The sequence below is a fragment of the Lepidochelys kempii genome, chromosome 4 (assembly GCF_965140285.1).
Source record: "Lepidochelys kempii isolate rLepKem1 chromosome 4, rLepKem1.hap1, whole genome shotgun sequence".
NCBI classification, from domain to species: Eukaryota; Metazoa; Chordata; order Testudines; family Cheloniidae; genus Lepidochelys; species Lepidochelys kempii.
Genome location: NC_136383.1, coordinates 128,023,901 through 128,043,713, shown reverse-complemented (window position 1 = coordinate 128,043,713; position 19,813 = coordinate 128,023,901). Strand labels below are relative to the sequence as shown.

The 19,813-nt window shown below is 43.4% G+C and overlaps 1 protein-coding gene across 3 annotated transcripts in view; it reads left to right on the top strand.

Moving 5' to 3' along the window:
• The window catches only part of REEP1 (receptor accessory protein 1), a 106,500-nt gene that overhangs the window by 28,967 nt on the left and 57,720 nt on the right, over window positions 1-19,813 (top strand). For 2 of the 3 annotated variants that reach the window (XM_073342861.2, XM_073342862.1), the window contains exon 2: window positions 18,634-18,706. The exons of the other annotated variant lie outside the window; for it this stretch is intronic. In XM_073342861.2, coding sequence (XP_073198962.1) covers window positions 18,634-18,706 — 73 coding nt within the window. The remainder of the gene's footprint in view (window positions 1-18,633; window positions 18,707-19,813) is intronic. 3 annotated transcript variants of the gene reach the window in all.

The following is a 19,813-nucleotide window of genomic DNA, read 5'->3' as shown; positions in this document are numbered from 1 at the left end:
ACTACAAAAATAAGTCCACCTAACTTATGTTGGCGTACAGCCGCCACAGTAATTAAATCACTTGTGCATGTCTACACTTTGCTCCTTGTATCTGCAGTACACATCCTCACCAGGAGCGCTTGTATCAATTGTGCTGTCAGTGTGGGGCATCGTGGGACGGCTCCTGAAAGCCTGTAACAGTCAACATAAGCAACACAGTGTTTACACTGACATTGCACCAACCTAACCATGTTGGCCTTGAATCTTTGTCACTTGTGAAGGTGAAGTTATTACGTTGGCTTAGCAGGGCAGCTATGTCAGCCAGAGTGAAATTTAAGTGTAGACACTTCCATAGTTAGGTTGACATAAGCTACCTTGAATCAACCGAACTCTGGAGTGTAGACCAGACCTTACAAATGCTCTGTTAGAGGAATCTGAGGCATCTGTTTGCCTTCCCTCCTTGCTTTCATTTGGAATTGTCACTGTAAAATCTATTTCTAATCCCAAGCCCTAGTTAGTAAAAAAATAAATAATAAAAAATAAAATTTAAACACCTTGTGTTTTAAACACAGTAACTGCTGGGTGCAGGATATATGCGTGCAGTAGTAGAGAGGTCAAGTGAGGAAAAGGAAAGAAGAGGCCACTTGTCCAAAGAAGGAGAAGAGAAAGGGGAAAAAAAGGAACCTTTTTGCTGTACACCAAGCTTTCATTCAAACCCATCCCCAGGACTTCTGGGGGAGGGATATCTCTAAAGTAAGAGCAGAAATGGACCCAACTCAAATACCTGAATCTGAACATACTAGCCCTCGGGGGAAATAAAGACCCAGCTTGGAACTGTGTGACTGACCCTATTTCTCTGTAATGGTCTGAACCCGCTCTGTTCCGGCACCCCTGGCTCAGTCTTCTCTTAAGTGCTCCTCTCCTCTGGAGCCTCCTGTCTCCAGGAGATGGAGGAGATGGTATGATGGGATAACATGGTTTTGGTAATTAAATATTCATGGTAAATAGGCCCAATGGCCTGTGATGGGTTTTTAGATGGGGTAAGATCCAAGTTACCCGGGAAAGAATTTTCTGTAGTATCTGGCTGATGAATCTTGCCCATATGCTCAGGGTTTAGCTGATCGCCATATTTGGGGTCGGGAAGGAATTTTCCTCCAGGGCAGATTGGAAGGCCCTGGAGGTTTTTCGCCTTCCTCTGTAGCATGGGGCATGGGTCACTTGCTGGAGGATTCTCTGCTCCTTGAGGTCTTCAAACTACAATTTGAGGACTTCAATAGCACAGATATAGGTGTGAGGTCTTTTTTAGGAGTGGTGGGTGAAGTTCTGTGGCCTGCATTGTGCAGGAGGTCAGACTAGATGATCATAATGGTCCCTTCTGACCTAAATATCTATGAATCCCTTTGGAGTTCCCTCTAACTAAGCTTAGGTAACCTTCATTAGGCCCAGGTGCTTGTTTACTAATCAGTCACCTGGGGCAGTCAGTGACCCTAGATGGTGCCTTAATAAGGCAGTCATGGGCACACTGGGCCCTAACTCTCCATAAAGAGCAGCTGCCCCAGGACAGAGCTTCAGATACTCAGCACCTCTGAAAACCCTAAACCCCTCAGGTCTACACTACAAACTACTACATTGCTCAGGGGTGCCAAAAATCCACACCCCTGAGCAACACAGTTAAACCAACCTAACCCTGGTGTAGACAGCATTATGTCAACGGGAGGGCTTCTCCTGCAACACAGCTCTCGCCTCTCCCGGAGGTGGATTAACTATGCCGGTGGGAGATGCTCTCCTGTCAGCACAGTAGCATCTTCACTGAAGCGCTACAGCGGCAGAGCTGCACCAGTGCAGCATTGCCCATCTGTAAAAGGGGATAAAAATACCTACCTACTGGGCACGGTGAGGAGTAATAAAAGGTTGTAAAGTGTTCTGTAGTTTAAAAGTACTTTAACTGCTATTAATCAACCATATTTCTGTAGGAGGGTCCTTTGGTGCCCTCAGCAATAGTCTTTAAAAGCTTCTTTGGGTTAGGAGGTGACAGAAATGAATTCTCACTGAATCCTGCCTTGTATGTTTGCTTTGTGACTAACACTGGTGAACCCTTTGAAGACTGGGAGATAAGTATTCTCCTAAACATTGTCCCAGTTAGCATTTGTTTGGGTGGCTGCCTGGAAAAGGGCAGGTTTTTTCTAACATTTAAGGGCTGATTTTAGGAATTAATGTTCGAGATTACCTTCTTTTTCCCAAAGGGCTAAGGCAGCCGCTTAGGTCAGGCCTCAGCTCAGACTAGGGCAGCAGTTTTTCATTTCTAACCCTTTTAAAATGACCAAATCTTGTCTGTCAGCTTCGTGTATGAATAATTCAATTTCTATGCCAGGCTCTTGGATACAGCAAAAGAAAAAAATTTTAAAAAAAGGATGTGTTGTTCTGTTACAAGGTGCATGTCACAGAGTATTGCATTTGGCACTGAAGTAAATAAGCTGCTAATGGCCTTATCCCTGATTGTGGCTTTATGCAAGAGTAGCTCTTGCTAAAGCTTTGTTGGAAAGCTGTTACATTTAACAGAGGCAAGTAGACGCAGATAAGGGGAAATTTAGCTCTCCTTTTTCTAGAGCACACACAATATCTAAGCAGTACAGCTGAAAGGAAGATGAGTTTGCAAATAGTCTCTCCAGCTCCTTTTTTAGTCCTTTGCTAACTTAAGTCCAGACCAAAACCATCTAAGCTGATGAAGAAGACACTGAGATGCTGGGTTTTTTTATAGGAAGAATCTTTCTGTTACAGACTGGGGGCGTGATCCTGCTCTCATTGATGGGGCTTTTGCCACTGTTTGCAATTGGAGCGTATCATTTTCTATTAAGGAAATGATGGACTTTCTGTGAGTTTGTACTGTACAGAAGGAAAAAGCTGGGCAGCACAAAACGCGCATTTCTGGGGACAAGTCTGGGCCTGGGAATTTGCTGGTGTTACCCTGTGATGCAATTCATGAGTGGTTAGCTATAACACTCTTACAATTTAGCTGGGAGTGATTTTGCATGTTAGAGGCTGTGTGGGAGTAGGACCAGGAGTGGTTGCTCTCCCAGTGAAGCAGTTTAAAAGGCACCTCAAGTTGAAGATTGAGGGGACACAGCTGTCAATCTGTCCAGGTTGTACCCTGGAGAACCCCACAGAGCAAAGGGAAGTAACAGAGGCTTGCCGGCTGCCATAAGAGCACATTGAGGTCATTTACAACAAGTACATTTAAAGCAGCCTACGGGCTGCTCCAGTTTATGCCAAAGGACACAGTCAGTCCAGGACTGGGGAGCATGAAGGTGGCTTATAGTCACCTTTGAGCAGCACCTTTGTTCCCTTGAGTAGTTCTGTACTTTTCACAGTCATAGCTGAGGATCTGGGCCAATGTTTTTTAAACAGCTATGGTCATTTAGAGTATTTCTTGCCTTGTACTTCATGATTTCCAGTAATATCCTCCCACTAGCAAGCAAAAGCAGCATTACTATAATGAGATCATAAGCAATTGATCTGGCTAAATCACTTTCATGTAAATTTCATCCTTTCTTTCCAAACCCTTCACTGCAGCACTAAAAGTCTGTGCAACAGAGAATTGCCCTTAAGCAAAGATAGGAAAATAATACAGGTTTTTGCATTTCCCATCACTACACCAACTAGTGGTAACACTTTAAGGGCCTGATCCTGAAATCCATGCATGTCCCAAAACTGTAATTAAGTTTTGGGGTGTATAAAGAATGCAAGTTTAACCCCTAAACTAAGATTCACACATATATATTTAATTTAGTTTTAACATATGTAAATAGATTTAGTATAACTTAAAACAGCACAATCTTTGCAGCATGATCTTTGTATGTTTGTATTATAACAGTTATGCAGTGCCTGATTACTGATGTGCCATTGAAATAGGCATTTACTGCATCAACTATATCCTAGAAAATAGGCTTGTTTCTTTAAAAATACTTTATTAATTTCCCTTTTATGCCATGAGTCTATCATAAATCTGTAGGCTCATTTACAAAACAAATTTTAAATCACATAATCAAATAATCAAATATAATCTATACCAACACAATGTAGTGCTGCTAAAAAACTCTCTCTTTCCAATATGCCCTGCCAAAAAAACCTCCCCACATAACCCATCCCCTCTAGGATTGTAAATTTCCAGTAGACAAGGAAAGCCATGACCCCTGCCCTAAGGATCTTAGAGACTACCTTGGACATAAAATTACAGACACACAATGCATTAGGGCCTGCTTTTCAGAGGTGCTGAGCTCAGCCCTCTGAAGATCTGGTCCCAAGTCTCCTGCAAGTAGATGATTCAGTCTCAAAGAGGTGGAGATTTCCCCCCACAAATCTTGTGGTGAATTATTGTTGAAAGGCTTCTCCACAAAGAAGCATGTTCTGAGAAAGGGACTGAATGAAGTAAAGTTGTTTGCGGGATGCACAAGGAGATGGGAGTTGCAAGCACAGCACACTCCTCCCAATGCCTGATAAGTCAATGTACTGAGAGCTACACTTAATGGACAGTGAGAGTGGGGGCAGCAGTAAAAGAAAGAAAAGGAGTACTTGTGGCACCTTAGAGACTAACAAATTTGAGCATAAGCTTTCATGAGCTACAGCTCACTTCATTGGATGCATGCAGTGGAAAATACAGTAGAGGGATTTTATATACATAGAGAACATGAAACAATGGGTGTTACCATACACACCGTAAGGAGAGTGATCAGGTAAGGTGAGCTATTACCAACAGGAGAGAAAAAAAACTTCTGTAGTGATAATCAAGGTGGGCCATTTCTAGCAGTTGACAAGAATGTGTGAGGAGCAGGGTTGGGGGGCGGAGGGGGAGAAATAAACATGGGGAAATAGTTTTACTTTGTAATGACCCACCCACTCCCAGTCTTTATTCAAGCCTAATTTAATGGTGTCCAGTTTAATGGTGGCTGACTTAGAACAACGCTTCCTCAGCTCTCGTCCCCTAATGCCCCTACTCTACTTGCGCTACACTGATGACATCTTCATCATCTGGACCCATGGAAAAGAAGCCCTTGAGGAATTCCACCATGATTTCAACAATTTCCATCCCACCATCAACCTCAGCCTGGACCAGTCCACACAAGAGATCCACTTCCTGGACACTACTGTGCTAATAAGCGATGGTCACATAAACACCACCCTATACCGGAAACCTACTGACCGCTATACTTACCTACATGCCTCCAGCTTTCATCCAGACAACACCACATGATCCATTGTCTACAGCCAAGCTCTACGATACAACTGCATTTGCTCCAACCCCTCAGACAGAGACAAACACCTACAAGATCTCTATCAAGCATTCTTACAACTACAATACCCACCTGCTGAAGTGAAGAAACAGATTGACAGAGCCAGAAGAGTGCCCAGAAGTCACCTACTACAGGACAGGCCCAACAAAGAAAATAACAGAACGCCACTAGCCGTCACCTTCAGCCCCCAACTAAAACCTCTCCAGCGCATCATCAAGGAGCTACAACCTATCTTGAAAGACGACCCATCACTCTCACAGATCTTGGGAGACAGGCCAGTCCTTGCTTACAGATAGCCCCCCAACCTGAAGCAAATACTCACCAGCAACTACACACCACACAACAGAACCACTAACCCAGGAACCTATCCTTGCAACAAAGCCTGCTGCCAACTGTGTCCACATATCTATTCAGGGGACACCATCATAGGGCCTAATCATATCAGCCACACTATCAAAGGCTCGTTCACCTGCACATCTACCAATGTGATATATGCCATTATGTGCCAGCAATGCCCCTCTGCCATGTACATTGGCCAAACTGGACAGTGTCTACATAAAAGAATAAATGGACACAAATCAGACGTCAAGAATTATAACATTCATAAACCAGTCGGAGAACACTTCAATCTCTCTGGTCACTCGATTACAGACCTAAAAGTTGCAATTCTTCAATAAAAAAACTTCAGAACCAGACTCCAATGAGAGACTGCTGAATTGGAATTAATTTGCAAACTGGACACCATTAAATTAGGCTTGAATAAAGACTGGGAGTGGATGTGTCATTACACAAAGTAAAACTATTTTCTCGTGTTTATTTTCCCCCCATACTGTTCCTCACACGTTTTTGTCAACTGCTGGAAATGGCCCACCTTGATTATCACTACAAAAGATTTTTTTTCTCTCCTGCTGGTAATAGCTCACCTGATCACTCTCCTTACAGTGTGTATGGTAACACCCATTGTTTCATGTTCTCTATGTATATAAAATCCCCCTACTGTATTTTCCACTCCATGCATCCAATTAAGTGAGCTGTAGCTCACGAAAGCTTATGCTGAAATACATTTGTTAGTCTCTAAGGTGCCACAAGTACTCCTGTTCTTTTTGCGGATACAGACTAACACGGCTGCTACTCTGAAACCTGTCAGTAGGAGAAAGATGTCAGTTTAAATAGCGACATTGTTAATGATGTCACTCCTGATCGTTTTAGCAGAAACAGCCAGCGATGTTTTTATCCCACAGCCCCCAAACTGCCTCCCAACCCTCCCCAGTTGCCAAAAGGCCACCCAGCAGGTATTAGCATTTCAGCATTTCTAGTTCCTTTCTGTAAATCAGATATGTGTGGGTGTGGACACTTGAGCTGACGTCAGAGAAAGCTTGGTGCAGGTTTGGTTCCAAAAATGGGCGTGTATTGTGTCTGTCCTCATTCAGCAATCTCTCATTTTGTGCTGACCAGTCACCTTTTCACTTTGTGAACTAGATTGTAAAAGACAGACTCTCTCAACCTCCCAATCCCACATGGCTTGGTTCTCAAAATATGTCCTGCTCTGGGTTCTCAGGAACAGCTCTGTGCCCCAATGGTGCTCTGTGCCCCAATTTCTCAAGAGACAAGGTGGGTGAGGTGATATCTTTTATTGGACCAGCTTCTGTTGGTGAGAGAGACAAGCTTTCAAGCTTACACAGAGATCTTCTCCAGGTTTTCACTGCCCTCTTCCCTTCACACCTCTCCAAACCTTCCAAAGGAAATGGAGCCAGGATTACGTGTAAGAGAAATTACATGGTGAAAAGCTAGGACATTGTTTTGCCTGCAGCAAGGCAAATAGACCAGCTGTGTAGTCTCCTCCATAACAAGAAGAACTGTCTATGCCCCACTCATGGTGCTCCGTTCTCAGGTGCTCCCTGAAAATGGGCTTGCGAGAACAGGATGGTCACAGGTTAGCTAAGGCCACTTTTTCAGCCATCTCTTTGACTGTTCATGACTTGCTGGCTTCCAGTCGCTTCTTCTAAGCCAAAAAAAAAAAAAAAAAAGTGGTGCAGTCAGCTGAGAGAGGCATGTCCTGCTTTAAGGGGGATCAAGGCTGCTTAAATTAGACCCACTCAAGGACAGCTCTCCCTCTAGGGGTATGTCGACACAGCAAAGAAAAACCCTCAGCTGGCCCGTGCCAGCTGACCCGGGCTTGCAGGGCTCAGGCTGTGGGGCTGTTTCATGGCTGTGTAGACTTCTACACAAGAATGAAACAGGCCTGATCCCGAGCTGTGGGTTTTTCTTTGCTGTAGACATACCCTAGGTTCTAGCTAGTTATGTGGTAAGCAGTCACCCAACTCTCCTTATTTTGAAATTTAATCAAAAGGAGCAATGAGGTGTTGTTATCACCCGCCCTTCCATTACATGGTCCACGTGGCAGGGAGGGATCAGTATTTTGATGGCATGGGCACCGGCAGAGGGGATGGGTATGTGGGGACACCCTAAGAAATCATCTTGGCTTGAACTTGACTTAAAGGCCTTTTTAAAGAAGCATCTTCTGCAGGATGGCGGGGTTCTCTGGAGTTTGCTATCGGATTTTTATAGTGCCGGGGATATGCATCACAGGCAGGTGTGAAGGCAAGATCCCTGCTGCCCCTAAAGAGTTTAGGGTCTAAGCAGGTGAATTACAGATGGGGATCGGGAGAGACACAGCAGAAAAGCAAGGAGGCAGAGCAGTTGTTTTATATATTTATTTTTAATTATGTGATTTCTGTTTGAATGCGAAGAGCTCAGTGTTGCCCCATCAGCACATTCCTGCTTTCGGGGTGGCCTGGCGATGCACTGCTCCAGGAGCAGCTGCTCTGGGAGGGATTGTGTTTCAGGGAGTCCCGGTCTCTGCCAGAATTCCCAGCATTCAATGGGAGTGTGCAGTCTGGGTTGGTGCCATGCCCTCCCCTCTCTGTGCCCAGCCGATTCTGCAGATTGTGTGAAAGAGTGGGGCTATAGGACTGACAAAACATAACGGGGCCAATTGGCACTGACTAGTGGCCACTTTGCAGTGACTTTTTTGGGACAAAGTCTGTAAGCAACCACTGCCTTTGTGAATACCAGCCTGGAGCCTTTAGTCATCGTCTTCTGCTGATTCCCCTCTTACCTTACCTGAATCTTTACTTTAAAATATCACAGCATCATTCAGCACACAGTGTGACTCACATTATTTGTAGGGTTGTCAAGCAATTAAAAAAATTAATTGTGATTAATCACACTGTTAAACAATAATAGAATACCATTTATTTAAGTATTTTTGGATGGTTTCTACATTTTCAAATTTATTGATTTCAGTTACAACACAGAATACAAAGTGTACAGTGCTCACTTTATTTTTTATTAAAAATATTTGCACTGTAAAAAACAAAAGAAATAGTATATTTGTATTTGTATTCTTTGTTGTAATAGAAATCAATATATTTGAAAATGTAGAAAAACATCCAAAAATATTTAATACATTTCAGTTGATATTCTATTGTTTAACAATGCGATTAATCACAATTAATTTTTTAATCGCAGTTAATTTTTTTGAGTTAATTGCGTGAGTTAACTGTGATTAATCAACAGCCCTAATTATTTGTATTTGCTTTAACCTTTTCCCTGACTCATTCCTTTACCTAGCTCATAAAAACATAAGAATGGCCATACTGGGTCAGACCAAAGATCCATCTAGTCCAGTGTCCTGTCTTCCGACAGTGGCCAATGCCAGGTGTCCCAGAGGGAATAAACAGAACAGGTAATCATCAAGTGATCCATCCGCTGTCGCTCATACCCAGCTTCTGGCAGAGAGGCTAGGGACACTTCAGAGTTTGTGTTTGCATCTTTGCCCATAGCGATTGATGAGTCCATCCCCCATGAACTTATCTAGTTCTTTTTTGAACCCTGTTATAGTCTGGGCCTTCACAACATCCTCTGGCAAAGATTTCCACAGGTTGACTGTGCGTTGTGTGAAGAAATACTTCCTTTTGTTTGCTTTAAACCTGCTGCCTATTAATTTATTTGGTGACCCCTAGTTCTTGTTTACGAGGAGTAAATAACACTTCCTTATTTACTTGCTCCACACCAGTCATGATTTTATAGATGTCAATCATATCCCCCCTTAGTCGTCTCTTTTCCAACCTGAAAAGTCCCAGACTTATTAATCGCTCCTCATATGGAAGCTCTTCCATATCCCTAATCATTTTTGTTGCTCTTTTCTGTATCTTTTCCAATTCCAATATCTCTCTTTTGAGATGGGGCAGCCAGATCTGCATGCAGTATTCAAAATGTAGGCATACCATGGATTTATATGAGGCAATATAATATTATCTGTCTTATTACTGATCCCTCTCCTAATGATTCCCAAAATTCTGTTCGCTTTTTTGACTGCCGCTGCCCATGGCATGGATGTTTTCAGAGAACTATCCACAATGACTGACTCCAAGATTTCTTTCTTGAGTGGTAACAACTAATTTAGACCCCATCATTTTATATGTATAGTTGGGATTATGTTTCCAATATGAATTACTTTGCATTTATCAACATTGAATTTCATCTGCCATTTTATTGCCAACTCACCCAGTTCTGTGAAATCCTTTTGTAACTCTTCACAGTCTGCTTTGGACTTAATTATCTTGCTGAGTTTTATATCGTCTGGAAAAAGGGGTAAACAGTGAGGTGGCAAAATTTGCAGATCATTTATGAATATGTTGAACAGTACTGGTCCCAGTACAGACTACTAAGTGTCGCCACTATTTACCTCTCTCCATTCTGAAAACTGGCCATTTATTCCTACCCTTTGTGACAAAGTTTCTCCTCTGCCTTGGTGGGTCCTGCACTTATTGGCGGATTTGCTTGCCTCAGAGATTCACAGCAGCCCTCAGTTTGGCCACTTTTGCTAGTGGCTCAAACCTGCCATTCACTTAGCTAACCTCATCACTGGACAGCATGGGGAAAAGGAAGGAGAACAATTCCCACAGTCTCTCCTGGTCCACCAAATGGGTCAGGGGACAGGCCAGGGACCTTCCCCTCCAGTGGGACCCACAGTCCAGGTCACCTTCTCTTTCTCAAATAGGGAGTTGAGGGAGATAGGGGGAACCCAGGCCTGCCCTCTACTCCAGGTTCCAGCCCAGGGCCCTGTAGATTGCAACTGTCTACAGTGTCTCTTGTAACAGCTGCATGACAGCTTCATCTCCCTAGGCTACTTCCCCAAGGCCTCCTCCCAACATCTTCTTTATCCTCACCACAGGACCTTCCTCCTGATGTCTGGTAATGCTTGTACTTCGCAGTCCTCCTGCAGTATACCTTCTCACTCTCAGCTTCTTACACCTCTTGCTCCCAACTTCTCACACACGCCTCACTAATTGAAGTGAGGTTCTTTTTAAAACCAGGTGCCCTGATTAGCCTGCTTGTCCTAATTGATTCTGGTAGCTTCTTAATTGGCTCCAGGTGTCCTAGTTAGCCTGCCTTAATTTGTTCCAGCAACTTCCTGATTGTTCTGGAACAGCCCATGATCTTACTCCGTGAAAAGGGACCTGCTTAATCTGGGGCTAATATATCTACCTTCTATCACTCTCCTGTAGTCAGGTTCCCTTTGCTTGACCCTTTGACCGCATTCCTGTCCCTGTTATTTCATTAGTTGTCCCCCAGAATCATTCCGCCCACCCACTTCCTGGATCCCAATAGGATCACTGTCCTGTAGCCATCTGGTCTGACCCTGTCACACCTTTGTTTCCTATCTTTGAACCAGTTAGTGATCCATAAGTGGACCTTCCCTCTTATCCTATGACAGCTTACTTTGCTTAAGAGGCTTTGGTGTGGGACCTTGTCAAAGGCTTTCTGAAAATCTAAGAACACTATATCCACTGAATCCCCCTTGTCCACATGCTTGTTGATCCCCTGAAAGAATTCTAGTAGATTGGTGAGACATGATTTCCCTTTACAAAAACCATGTTGACTCTTCCCCAACAAATCATGTTCATCTATGTGTCTGATAATTCTGTTCTTTACTATAGTTTCAACCAATTTGCCTTGTACTGAAGTCAGGCTTACCAGCCTTTAATTGCCAGTATCACCTCTGGAACCTCTTTAAAACATTGGTGTCACATTAGCTATCCTCCAGTCATCTGGTACAGAAGCTGATTTAAATGATAGGTTATATACCACAGTTAGTAGCTCCACGTTCCACACCTGTTAGATTTATACTGTAAGCCTTTTGGGGCAGACGCTGCCTTTTTTTTAAATCTGTGCAAAGCCCTGTGCAAATTGATGGTGCTCTGAAAACATTCTTCGTCCTAATAATAATGATCACAAGCCCATTGGCACCCTTACTGGCAGCCTCAGCAAGGAATCCTGGCACTGAAACAGTTCAGCTGCTACTAAGTACTATAAGAAACATATGCTGCCCAACAAATATGTTGAGAAGACCAAAATATTTCAACAATTCAAAATTGTATCCAGGCCCTTATTGAAGCAGAAGTTCTTAGTCTTGGCTGCTTTGTGCTAATGATATGGAAACATCAGCTATTCATGAAAAAAGGCTTGCTGCGTTTGTCTTGTTTGTTCTACAGTGCTCCAAGGATGTGCCCCACCATCCAAATATCTAGAGGCTCTGATGACATGGTAACCAAAACAGCAAAGCTTGTCAGATTTGTGGTGTCAGCAGCACCGTGCTGTGTATTTGTAACATTAGGGCCAGATCTTGCAAACCCATGTGAGGAAAATTACTCACTCTAATAGACTCATTGATGTCACAGGGAGCTGTTTATGAGTCTGGTCCAATGCCCATTGAAGTGAGTGGGTTCCTCCATTGATTTCAGTGAATACTAGATTGGGTATGTGAGTAACTTTGTGCACGTGTGTTTGTAGGACACGGACCTTAGTCAGGGAGTCAGCAATGTCTAGTGGCTTAGAGTTTAGCCTGTGAAATGAGGCTGTCCTGAATTCTAATCCCAGCTCTGATGCTGGCTCCCAGACTATGGGGTTGCAGTAGGGTGGTCTGTTCCTCTAAAGGCTAGTGGCCAGCCAGTCCTGTGTGATTATCAGACCCAGCTGGGAAAGGGACAGGGGATGTCTATAAATGGCTGAGAGAGCTTAGCTCAGTTGGAAGAAGAAAAGCTGTAGGAGGGAGGTGGGTCCTGTGGCTTATCCTGGAGCAGTGTGGAACAAAAGGTCTCTGGGTCTCTGCAGCCCAGTGCTGGTTGGGGGAATAGCTTTATTTTGTGTTGCTAACATAGTTCCTATTTTTAAGAAAGGGAAAAAAAGTGATCCGGGTAACTATAGGCCTGTTAGTTTGACATCTGTAGTATGCAAGGTCTTGGAAAAAATTTTGAAGGAGAAACTAGTTAAGGACATTGAAGTCAATGGTAAATGGGACAAAATACAACATGGTTTTACAAAAGGTAGATCGTGCCAAACCAACCTGATCTCCTTCTTTGAGAAAGTAACAGATTTTTTAGACAAAGGAAATGCAGTGGATCTAATTTACCTAGATTTCAGTAAGGCGTTTGATACCATGCCACATGGGGAATTATTAGTTAAATTGGATAAGATGGGGATCAATAGGAACATTGAAAGGTGGATAAGGAATTGGTTAAAGGGGAGACTACAACGGGTCCTACTGAAAGGTGAACTGTCAGGCTGGAGGGAGGTTACCAGTGGAGTTCCTCAAGGTTCGGTTTTGGGACCAATCTTATTTAATCTTTTTATTACTGACCTCGGCACAAAAAGTGGGAGTCTGCTAATAAAGTTTGCGGATGATACAAAGCTGGGAGGTATTGCCAATTTAGAGAAGGACAGGGATATCCTACAGGAGGATCTGGATGACCTTGTAAACTGGAGTAATAGTAATAGGATGAAATTTAATAGTGAGAAGTGTAAGGTCATGCATTTAGGGATTAATAACAAGAATTTTAGTTATAAGCTGGGGACGCATCAATTAGAAGTAACGGAGGAGGAGGAGGACCTTGGAATATTGGTTGATCATAGGATGTCTATGAGCTGCCAATGTGATATGGCCATGAAAAAAGCTAATGTGGTCTTAGGATGCATCAGGAGAGGTATTTCCAGTAGGGATAAGGAGGTTTTAGTACCGTTATACAAGGCACTGGTGAGACCTCATCTGGAATACTGTGTGCAGTTCTGGTCTCCCATGTTTCAGAAGGATGAATTCAAACTGGAACAGGTACAGAGAAGGGCTACTAGGATGATCTGAGGAATGGAAAACTTGTCTTTTGAAAGGAGACTCAAGGAGCTTGGCTTGTTTAGCCTAACTAAAAGAAGGTTGAGGTATGATTGCTCTCTATAAATATATCAGAGGGATAAATACTGGAGAGGGAGAGGAATTATTTAAGCTCAGTACCAATGCGGACACAAGAACAAATGGATATAAACTGGCCACCGGGAAGTTTAGACTTGAAATTAGATGAAGGTTTCTAACCATCAGAGGAGTGAAGTTTTGGAATAACCTTCCAAGGGAAGCAGTGGGGGCAAAAGATCTGTCTGGCTTTAAGATTAAACTCGATAAATTTATGGAGGAGATGGTACGATGGGATAACATGGTTTTGGTAATTAAATATTCATGGTAAATAGGCCCAATGGCCTGTGATGGGATATCAGATGGGGTGGGATCTGAGTTACCCAGGAAAGAATTTTCTGTAGTATCTGGCTGGTAAATCTTGCCCATATGCTCAGGGTTTAGCTGATCGCCATATTTGGGGTCGGGAAGGAATTTTCCTCCAGGGCAGATTGGAAGAGGCCCTGGAGGTTTTTCACCTTCCTCTGTAGCATGGGGCACGGGTCACTTGCTGGAGGATTCTCTGCTCCTTGAAGTCTTTAAACCATGATTTGAGGACTTCAATAGCTCAGACATAGGTGAGAGGTTTTTCACAGGAGTGGTGGGTGAAATTCTGTGGCCTGCGTTGTGCAGGAGGTCAGACTAGATGATTATAATGGTCCCTTCTGACCTAAATATCTATGAATCTATGATGGTTTTGTATGAAGGGCCTGACCGAGAGTTGGGTGTGGGACAAGCCAGTATCCTTTAAGGGTGTGTATTATTAACAATTTAGGAACTGCACATTGGATCAGACTTCCGGTCCCTTTAGTCCAGTATCCTGAGCCAAACAGTGGCTGCTATCATCTGCTTCAGAGGAAGGTGCATGAAATGTCATAATGGGCAGTTTCTTCTTCTCCCTTGTCAGTTAATGATTGACCTGACTCATAAAAGTTTATTTAAAAATTCTATCTAATGTAACTGGATATATAAATGTAACATTTTGAATGTTCTTATGCTCTTGACCTCAATGATATCCTACTTCAATGGGTTCCACAGGTTAATTGTTTGTTGTGCAGAATAGTATTTCCTTGTGTGGGTTTGAAATGTGTTCTTTCAGTTTAATTGAACATTCTCTGGTGCTGCTATTAGGAGGAGGGTGTGTGTGTCTGATTTACTTTCTCTAGACCCTAGGTTAGTTCTTACACGCTTATCCTGGCCACTTGATTTGCTTCCTCTCTAAAATAAACAATCCCAGGCACTTCAACCTCTCTTCATGTGGAACTCTTTCTATGTCCCACTAAGTATTTTCATTGCCCTTTTCCAGTCCCCTTCAGTTTTCACGGTATCCTTTTTGAGAGAGAGAGAGTGGCCAGATGGGAACACTGTGTCCCAGCTCAGAGCGTGCTATTGACTTGTATAATGGCACTGTAATATTATCAGGATTAGTCTCCATCCCATTCCTGAGGTACCCTGACATTTTGCTTATGTTTTTGCCCATTTGTGCACAATAAGCAGAGCTCTTCACTGAGCTGTGTGCAGTCATTCCCAGACCTTTTTGCTAAGTGGTTATAATTAATTTAGACCCCAGTGATATGTCAGAATAATATACTAACTGCTACATGATTGCGCTCAGTGCTGAGAGCGAACTGATGAGACCTACTGGTCAGTGTGTCACAAGCCCCCCGCTCTGGGCCCAATTCAGTGAAGCTATGAGTCTCTTACAGCTCCAGGTAGAGCTCCTTGTCTATAGCTCAAGCTGTAGCCGCTCATACGTCTGTCTCTGGAGCTCCCGAATTCAATTTCTAGCTTGGCAGTGAAGATAGAGGCCTGTACAAGACTTTTAGGCCTTTGTGTTTTGGACAGTTCATTTCCCACCCCAAGGCTAAAAGGTCACACAAAAGCCTCATTAGGGGACTCAAAAGAAGGAGATACCAGAGGTTTTTTTTTGCAGGGGTGGTGGTGAGCAGTTTTATTTTATTTTTAGAATTGGAATGGTGATACATAAAGGGGATGAGGGCTTTGTGTACAGAGTGGATATTTGGGAAGAATTTGAATGAAGATAGCATGGGAGCCTGGTGCAGCATGGATGAAGGCACACAGAAAAAGTGGGATAAGAAAACTGCAAGACTGTCATCATTAGGGAAGAGATGGGACGGGATAAGACACCAGAATAGGAGTGTAAGCAGGAGCAGTATTCAGACACTTGAAGGCAACGATGAGACTCTCAGACTTGACTTGGCAGGCCAGAGGGGAGCCAGTGGAAGGTTTTGAATGGGTGAGTAGGGTGACAAGATGTCCCGTTTTTAAAGGGACAGTCCCATTTTTTGGGACTTTCTTATATAGGCGCCTATTACGTCCCCCACCCCCTGTCCCATTTTTTCACAGTTGCTATCTGGTCACCCTGTGGGTGAGTGACACGGTTTGAGAGATGGGCGAGAGATGGTTTTAGTTGCTCCATTTTGGATGGGCTAGAGCAGTGGTTCTCAACCTTTCTTTCTTTCTTTTTTTTTTTTAAACCCTGGGGCCCTTAAACTTAAATAGAGAAGTCTGTGGAAGCCCAACCAAAGGTGACGCGTGGGGGAGGGGCATGTGCCTCCCCCAGATTTCTACTGTCCATTTGGCCCTGCTCCGTGAAGTGCTGATGTAGCAGGGCAGAGCAGTGGTGTGTTTCCTTGCCTAGCTGCTGCCTGCTCGTGGAGTTCAGTGGTTGTGAGGCAACCCCTTCTGCTAGCAGCAGGAGGAGATCTCTCTTCTTCAGCAACACTGCCATTTTTTGTTGCACTCCACGCCCCCTCCCCCAACCCAGACAGGCTGCGGCGAGTCTGGGGATGGAAGTGGCACTCCCTCACTGAGCCCTGCCATCCAGGACTGACGCTGGAGCCCCGCAACCCATTTTATAGATAGAGAGACTGAGGCACAGAGAGGTTAAGTGAGTTGCTCCAGGTCACAGAGCAAGTTAGCAGGACTAGGGCTAAGTCTCCTACCCCAGGGCTCAGTCTATTAAACCACAACTGCCTGGATAATACAAACCCACTTCGTACTGTCAGGAAAATCTGAAGTTTGTTACATAACCCCCACAGGGAAGGCACATCAGCCTATTAATTATGCTGTATACTTTAGGTAAACAAAATAGTAAGGGCTTCTCTTCCTCCACAGGAAACTTTCCAAGTATTTGCCATATATAACTGTGTTCCAGAGATTCTGTAAACTCACTTGCCTCTAAGACCAAGTTAGCTTCTGTTACTGGCATAAACTGAGGAAGCAAATATAAATCATCAGATGTTGGAATCTCTGCAGGAAACAAGAGCGTGTGATAGCAACCAGTTCAGGGAGCGAGGGAAATGGATTGGGACAGAAATGAGGAACTTTTATAAATGAGGGGTGTGTTGTGGGGGAAATAATTCATGTGCATGGTTGTTTTTCTGAGCTGTGCAGAAAAACTCTGCCTTTTTTAGCATTATCTTCACTGGACCAGATCCCACTACCACTGATGTCAGTGGAAAGTTTGCTGTTTAGCGTCAATGAGAATAGGATCACGACCATTGTCTGTGTCTCTCCACTGCCTTAAGCAGCACTGTTGTTTATGATATTTCAAGGGAGAACAATGAATGTGTTTTCCCAGAATCTTCTCTCTGGGCATATGACCTAATCCCTGCATACAGCACATCTCTGGTGAACGAAATTGCTTCAGTGCTCCCAGTTTCCAGCAGCTCTTTCTGAAACCAGCATGAAACGTCTGCAAAACATTGAGCTCCTCACTCTGTGGTTGCTTTTCTGAAGTCTGCATCGTGCTTTGGGTTTTGTTAAATTACGCTCCAGTAGGCATGATGAATACCCAGCAAATTGCACTAGCGCAGTGCTTTGCAAATGGAGATAGTGTGCAGTCTCATTCTGTTCTTTTACAAATGCTTTCCTGAGGACAGCTTTGGGAGGGACAATTGCGAGCTGCATGGAGGAGAGTAAATTTTTAATATAACATCCATGAATTGGACATAAATGTAATTGAGTCCCTTGGCAGGGGAACATACCTGGCAAAATGGAAAGGATAATATCAGGTTAATATGGCTCTAAGTTTAGGTTTTGAAACAATGAACTTTGATTAAACTCTAAGAACAATGGAAATGATTACATGAAATTAAGAAAAAGTCCGTGGAAACATTTTTTTTTTTTAAACCAGTAAACATTCCCCTGCTACAATTTTCAATCCAAACATTGCAGTATCCTGCAATTACAGGGGAAATTGACTAAAACCTGTCTAGAAGAAAGTGGAAATGATTAGCCTATGTTCAGGGTCTACACTTAAAGAAATGATCAAAGTGAAGAAGCAGCACAGATAGCAAAGAGGAAAGGAGATTTTTAAATATTCCCCCGCTTTTTAAACTCTTAAGGTGCTATACGTAGCTTAAGGATTTGTTTTTACAGCTCTGTGACTTTGAACCTGGTAGCGTCTCTTTCAGACACAGAAAACTTGAGGGGTTTTAGAGTTGGAGTCTAAACTCCATGCAGGATTCCTCCTGCCCTGATCTGAGTGCAGGATTGGGCCCTAATATTGTCAAACCACAACTAGATGTAATCTGACTCCCATTTTTCTCCCTTTCCCCTCTAAAGTTTTTTGGGGGAGTAGGGGTAGGAAATGGGGATTTCTGATAAATGGTTCCCATTTTGTCCCCTCTCTAAAAATAACTAATAAACTTTCTTTGCTGTGTCATGGTAGATTATTTTAAAATTACATTTACCTTTTCCTTGAGGTTTGTTTTTCTGCCTTGTTTTCATGCTGATGTGTCACTCTTTTTGGTGCTTTTCATAGGGAGGTGCCTCTTAAATGTAATGCAGCCTCAAAGGGACAATCACAAAAGAGGGGAAACAATTTTGGCCCTAATCCTGCTCCATGTAAATCAATGGCAAAATTGTCACTTAGGTCAATGAGGCAGGATCAGCCCTATACTGTAAACCACAGAGGAAGTCAGTGCATGGTGTATTGTAGCCCTAGATCAGAATCTACTAACACTTTCTACAGGTGCAAGAAATGCAGTTAACAGAAGGAAAAAATATTTCCCTGTGACAGGAAATCAAGCTTCTCCATTTCTTTCTTTCTTTCAGGATTATATTTGGCACTCTTTACCCTGCGTATTATTCTTACAAAGCTGTAAAATCAAAGGATATTAAAGAATATGTAAGTAATTTTTTTTCCTCCTGTGCTATGTTTTATGGTCTCTGATCGTTACATTTTAAAATTGCTACCTGCATTCCAGGTGAGTCGTAAACCAGGGCTGGGGGATGTCTGATGTGTAGGCTGGTGGATAGGGCTCTCGACTGAAAGTTAGGAGAGCTGGATTCTGTTCCTAGCTCTGCTTGTGACCTTTGACAAATTGCTTATGCCTCCATGTGGTGGCATCATTGTGCTTGTATGGCTGATCTCAAAAGGTGCTTGATGCCCATACCTGAGATACAGTTTTGCTTTGCTTATTTGTTGTAGGAGAGCAGAACAAAATAAAGCCTCTTCAGAAGCCCGTTGGCCCTTTGGCTGCCCTCTCAAAACAGGGTTTGCAATGGAATTAGCAAACCAAAAGTACATATGATTGTGAATATCTTTCAGGAAGCAGAGACCCTTTCTCTCCAAAGCAGCAGCCAGCCTCCATAGGCCTCTTTATATACTTATGGGTGGAGCTGTCTTGCCTTTTTCCTAGGAGAACGCCTCTGGGTCCTAGTGTCCCATGGTTCAGGCAGACACTGCCAACTTTTGTTAGGGGAAGTGGGATGTGGGAGAAGCATGACCCACAAAGGCCCCTTCTGTGTCCCAAAGGGGCTGTACTGTCTGTCATAATCTTGTTTTCTATCTAAAGTGTACTGAATACTGCAGAGCCTTCAGGTATTTACTCTTCAAATATCTGAGCATCTCAATGATGATAAGGCCATTTCCATGTCTTGGTGACAGCTTTGACGATTATCTTAACGTGTCCTTAGCACAATGTCAAGCTGTGACTTGGAGAGGCTCTTGAGATTCTTCCAGTCGAGCGTTTCCCTTGGTGAGATTAGTTCTTTATATCCGAAAGCATTAACTTGTCGTGAGCATTGTAAGTAAACCAGATGAGGGCTGCCTGACGTGCCAGGTACTTGCAGAGCTGACTCTGCTGCACCACTTCAGCTATATAAATCCCCTTTGATGTGCTGGCAGTTCAAATCACATCACCTAGCAGTGGCTAGCAATGATAGTCTCCATTTCGAGAACACATTTCATCTAAAGGCCTGGTCTGCGCTTGGAAGTTGTTTTGTTATAACT